At 35.7% G+C, this 5,735-nt stretch overlaps 1 protein-coding gene across 1 annotated transcript; it reads left to right on the top strand.

Moving 5' to 3' along the window:
• Positions 1-3,474: 3,474 nt before the first annotated feature.
• Positions 3,475-4,698, top strand: LOC121230508 (uncharacterized). The gene is made up of 2 exons (XM_041115402.1): positions 3,475-3,772; positions 4,454-4,698. Exons 1-2 carry the CDS (start codon positions 3,475-3,477, stop codon positions 4,696-4,698), a joined length of 543 nt encoding a protein of 180 aa, XP_040971336.1.
• Positions 4,699-5,735: the final 1,037 nt, after the last annotated feature.

The raw sequence follows: 5,735 nt of genomic DNA, 5'->3' as shown, positions 1-5,735 counted from the left end.
TATATGGTAATTATACCATTGAAGAGAAGTTAGTAGATATTTTAATGACTCATCCATGGAAAAATTAGAAAAGGGTAGGGACTAAATTGGAAATCAATAAAATTATTAGATGATAATTAATTAAAAAGAAAAAAATCATCTAATTTCATATCATCTTCCCCAATTTTTCTATGAAAACCTTAGGAGAGAGGAAGAGAACTTTTCAAGCTTAATAAGGTATGAAATCAAGTCTCGTTTTTAGTAATTTCTATATTTTTGGAATCAGGATAGTTTAATCTTTCTATTTAGGGATTTATTTGAAGTTATCAAGGTATGAAATTTGGTCATGGATGATTATGCTGAAAAATAGAAATTTATGGTACAGCATGAAATGTTATTCATAGATAGACAACTTTTACAAAGCAATTTTTGATGAAAAATTGATTTAGGGACTAAAATGAAAAAGTGGTAAAAACCCATGAAAAATTCTAAAATTTATAGAAAATAAGTGCTGTAAATTTTAAGTTGAAATTTTGGTTAGGCTTGGAATAAGGAGTAAGTTGCATGGATTTAATTTTCTGAGCCTAAGGACGAAATCAAAACTTTTGAAAAGGATAGGGGTAAAATGATAATTTTTCCTAGAATGTAATAAGATGCAAATGTAAATGAAATGTGATAGATTAATAGTTAAATCTATCCATATAGATCCAGAAAGACCAACTACGGAACTAGATCGAGGAAAGTAAAAGGTTTCGGATTAGTTGACATTCAAATACGAATCATTCTCAAGGTAAGCCTGTGTAACTTAAATATGTATGTTAATATACTTGAATTGAATTGTATGATTGTGTTGATATGTATAAGATGATACACATAATGAAATAGTCATAAGTTGTGAAAAATGGACAAATTGTCATGATCTGGTTGAATGTTAAATTTCGATGGGTTAAGAATAATAGTGCATATGTTACAGATAGAATTTAGCCCAGACGGATAATTCTAATGTAAGCCCTCTTGAGCTTAGATTATAAATTGGATTTAGCCCGGAGGGGTAATCCATATTAAGCTCTCTAAAGCACATGTTACGGATAAGATTAGCCTGGATTGTAATCCTACTGTAAAATGTACGGCTTAACAGTGTGCCTTTCTGTTATGTACCCTAAAGGGTACTTTTGCACATGTGTATATTACCCGAACATCCATCGAGATTTTAATAGTTTGATGGAAAGGACCCTTGAAGTGTGGAAAGGTGAAATTAATGGAAGCTTGTAATGTGATGAGCTCATCTATGTCTACTTGATATTCATATGTGATTATGTGATTAACTTGTTGAATAAGTGTATGTTTGTATAGGTAGCTTACCCAAAATCGAGGGAATGTAAATTTATGTATGCTTGTATTATTAAATATGGCGAGTAAGTTTATTTTCCGTTATACAAACTTACTAAGCATAAAATGCTTACTCCGTTTAATTTTCCCTGTTTTATAGTGCTTAAAGCTCGCGAAGGTTGGAAATCGGTCGGAGCAGTCATCACACTATCCATTATCTCATTTTGGTATAATTAGAAATTTTATTTTGGTATAATGGCATGTATAAGCTTACTTGGCCAATGATGGCTTGTAATTTTGGTTTAGTAAACTAGCCATTGGAGTAGCTAGTGATGGTCTAAGTTGGCTATTTTTGAAGTAATATTTTGGTAATCACATAAGTGCTTATTATGTGTTAGTTTTTTGGAATTATGTTAGCATAGAATTTTATGTTAAAAGTAAGTTTATATCCTTTGATGCATGAGATAATACCACATGATTGATGAAAAATTTTATGTGAATATGTTGGATTGGTGGATATTCTTGTGAGTTTTGGTGCAGGAAAATGGTAAGTCTTAGGTGAAAAATGAGGCTAGGAAATGGCCTTATCTTGTCCACACGGGCATGTGTCTCAGTTGTGTGTGACACATGGCTTGTCCCATGGGCATGTGGTCCAGCCATGTGTTCCCTGCATCTTAAAAATGAGAAACAGAATGCTCAGAATTGGACACGCGGGCAGAGACACGGGCGTGTGTCTCAATCGTGTTGTTGACACGGCCTTGAACACGGGCGTGTTACACGACCATGTCAAAACTGCACCTAAATTTCAAAAATAAAAGTCGCCTACAGCCTAGCACATGGGCATGTGACTTAGCCATGTGACTTCAATTTCTTCATGCTTTAAAAGTTAGAGAATTACACGAGTTAAGGACATGGGCGTGTGTAGTACACGGCCTGACCACACGGGCGTGTCCCTAGACCACACGGGCGTGTGAGCCTGTACCTTGGAAAATTTTGCAATGTCGAGAAAAATTTTATGAGTTTTTGATTAAGTCCTGACTTGATTCTAATGCTTGTATTGGACCTCTAGGGTCCAATTAAAGGACATTTTGAATTATCCCGGTAAATAAATAGTAATTTATAAGAATTATTTGTAAAATGTTCTGAATGTTCTGGTAATACTCCAAAATCTTGTTCCGGTGATAGGTATGGGTGAGGGGTGTTACATTTAGTGATATCAGAGCAACGGTTGAACTAACGAAGCAAGTACGAGTCTAGATATACATGTCATTATATAAATTATGATAGTGAGATACCTCCTGACCACTTTTAAATGTATTTTCATATAGTAATGTCTTCCAACCAAGCTAGAGCTGAAACTGAGGAAGCTGAGAGCACTGCTCAAGTTTCCGTTCAACGAGTTGTATCTAGTGGTAGTAGAAGGCCCGTATCTAAGGGCTGAAGTGACGCGGCAAAAGCAGCCTTCTTTGAATTGATGGATAAATGGTTTAGTGAATGTATAATAACAAACCCTGCTATTTAACGACCTCCCCCACCTGCTTCACAACATGGTAAAATTCCATAGGATGCTAGACTTGTTAGATTTGGTAAGGCTCTAGTAGATAAAATCAAAAAACATGGGGCTAAAAAATTTAGGGCTACAGTCGATGACGATTCAGAGAAGGTCGAGTTTTGGCTAAAAAATACTATTCAGGTTTTAGATGAGTTATCATGTACACCAACCGAGTGTCTAAATGTGCGGTATCCTTGCTGAAAGATATAGCCTACCATTGGTGGAAAACCATATCTTCTGTGGTACCAAGGGGAAATATTACATGGGAATTTTTCCAAACACAGTTTAAAAAAAAGTATATTAGTCAGAGATTTCTAGACCAGAAAAAGAAGGAATTTTTAGAGCTAAAATAGGGAAATATGACGGTGTCCGAGTATGAACAAGAATTTGTTAGATTGAGGAAGTAAGCTAGTGAATGGGTTCAAACTGAAGCCGAAATGTGCAAACAATTTAAAAAAGGGCTAAACAAAGATATTAAGTTGTTAATTGGAATTCTGGAATTAAGAGAATTCGAGGTGTTAGCTAAACTAGCACACAAGGCCGATGAATTAAGCAAATAAAAGAGGCAAGTGAAAAGGGAAGCTCGGGTTACGAGCAAAATATTTCTGAACAAGATGCAATCATCTGCTTCAAAGAAATCAAAGAATTATCATGACCATTTTACTACATCAAGGGAGTATTTGGGAAAGGAACGAAGTTCTGAACGCACCAACCCGAAGTCTTCGTCTCCCTTAACAACCAGTGTTGGGAGTGTTGGAAACCTCAAACCACGATGCAATGCCTATAATAAATTGCATTTTGGAGAGTTCCGGATGAGAAGTGGGGCTTGCTTTAAGTGTGGTTCTCTCAACCATTTTCTTAAAGATTGCTTGGAAAGGGTTGAGAAAGACATTGAACAGACCCCGAAGCCAAGTAATCCTGTCTTGAAGGGTAGACCACCATAGTATTCCAGAAATGTCAGTGGTAGTCGTAGTGCTACAAAAGATTCAATAGCTAAATCTGAGGCTCGGGCTCCAGCAAGAACATATACAATATGAGCAAGGGAAGATGCTTCGACACCAGATGTTATCACTGGTACATTCTCTCTACTTGATACTGATATTATTGCTTTGATTGATCCTAGTTCTATGCACTCATATATAAGCACAAAATTTGTGTCTGTTAAAAATATGATTGTTAAATTCACCGAATTTGTGGTTAAAGTTTCAAACCCCTTGGGTTAGCATGTTATAGTGGATAAAATTTGTAAAAATTGTCCAATGATGATAAAGGGTTATTGTTTTCTGGCTAATTTGATGTTGTTACCCTTTGATGAATTTGATGTAAAATTGGGAATGGATTGGTTAACCCAACATGATGCAGTGGTAAATTGTAAGTATAAATACATTGTATTGAAGTGTTAGAATGGTGAGCTACTTTGGGTTGAATCTGAGAAACTGGATGGTTTGTCTAATGTGATTTCAATAATATCAGTACAAAGATATATTAAAAAGGGGTATAAGGCTTATCTTGCTATTGTATTGGATACCAAAGTATCAGAGTTGGAAATCTAGTCGGTGTCGGTCATTTGTGAGTTTCCTGAGGTACTTTCAGAAGAACTACTTCGTTTACCTACAGCTAGAGAGGTGGAATTTTCCATAGACCTTGTGCCGGGGATGACGCCAATATCTATATCACCATATAGATGGGCTCCTGCTGAATTGAAAGAGCTGAAGGTACAGTTGCAAGAGTTGATTGATAGAGGATTTGTCCAACCCAAATTTTCACTATGGGGTGCACCGATATTGTTTGTAAAGAAGGAAGATGGATCATTGAGATTATGCATCGATTACAGATAGCTTAATAAAGTCACAGTAAAGAATAAGTACCCGTTGTCTCGTATAGATGAATTGTTTGATCAATTAAAAGGTGCCACTGTATTTTCGAAATTGATCTACAATCTGGTTACTATCAGCTACGAGTTAAAGATTCAGATGTCTCAAAGACAGCTTTCAGAAAAGATTCAGATGTCCGGAAGACAGGTTTCAGAACCAAATATGGACATTATGAGTTTTTGGTGATGCCTTTCGGATTAACAAATGCTCCGGCTGTATTTACAAATTTAATGAACAAAATTTTCAGACCATTCCTATATAGGTTCGTGGTTGTTTTTATTGATGATATTTTGGTTTACTCTCGGGATGTGAATGAGCATGCTGAGCATCTGAGAATTGTTTTACAAGCTGCTTGAGAAACAGTTGTATGCTAAATTTAGTAAATGTGAATTCTGGCTACGGAAAGTTAGTTTTCTTGGACATGTTGCATCTGCAGAGGGTATTCCAGTGGATCCAAAAAAAATTTCAGCTATTGTAAGTTGGAAGCCACTGAAGAATGTTTCAAAAGTCAGAAGTTTTCTAGGACTAGCAGGATATTATGGGAGATTTGTTAAAGGCTTCTCAAAGATAGCTTCTCCGATGACTCGATTGTTGCAAAAAGAAGTGAAATTTGAGTGGACTGATAAGTGCCAACAAATTTTTGATAGATTGAAATCTTTATTGACGGAAGCACCCATGTTAGTCCAACCTGAATCGGGTAAGGAATTTATAGTTTACAACGATGCCTCATTGAATGGTTTGGGATGTGTATTGATGCAAGATGGTAAAGTAGTGACTTATGCATCTAGACAGCTAAAACTGCATAAAAGAAATTACCCGGTATATGATCTTGAATTAGCAGCTATTGTCTTTGCATTGAAAATATGGTGTCATTATCTTTTTGGTGAAAAATGTCACATCTTTACAGATCACAAAAGTCTGAAGCATTTAATGACACAGAAAAAAACTGAATTTGAGACAACGTAGGTGGTTGGAATTATTGAAAGATTATGATCTTGTTA

Source organism: Gossypium hirsutum, chromosome A06, assembly GCF_007990345.1.
Source record: "Gossypium hirsutum isolate 1008001.06 chromosome A06, Gossypium_hirsutum_v2.1, whole genome shotgun sequence".
NCBI classification, from domain to species: domain Eukaryota; kingdom Viridiplantae; phylum Streptophyta; class Magnoliopsida; order Malvales; family Malvaceae; genus Gossypium; species Gossypium hirsutum.
The sequence above is the reverse complement of the archived record's forward strand: the minus strand, read 5'-3'. Positions and strand labels throughout refer to the sequence as shown.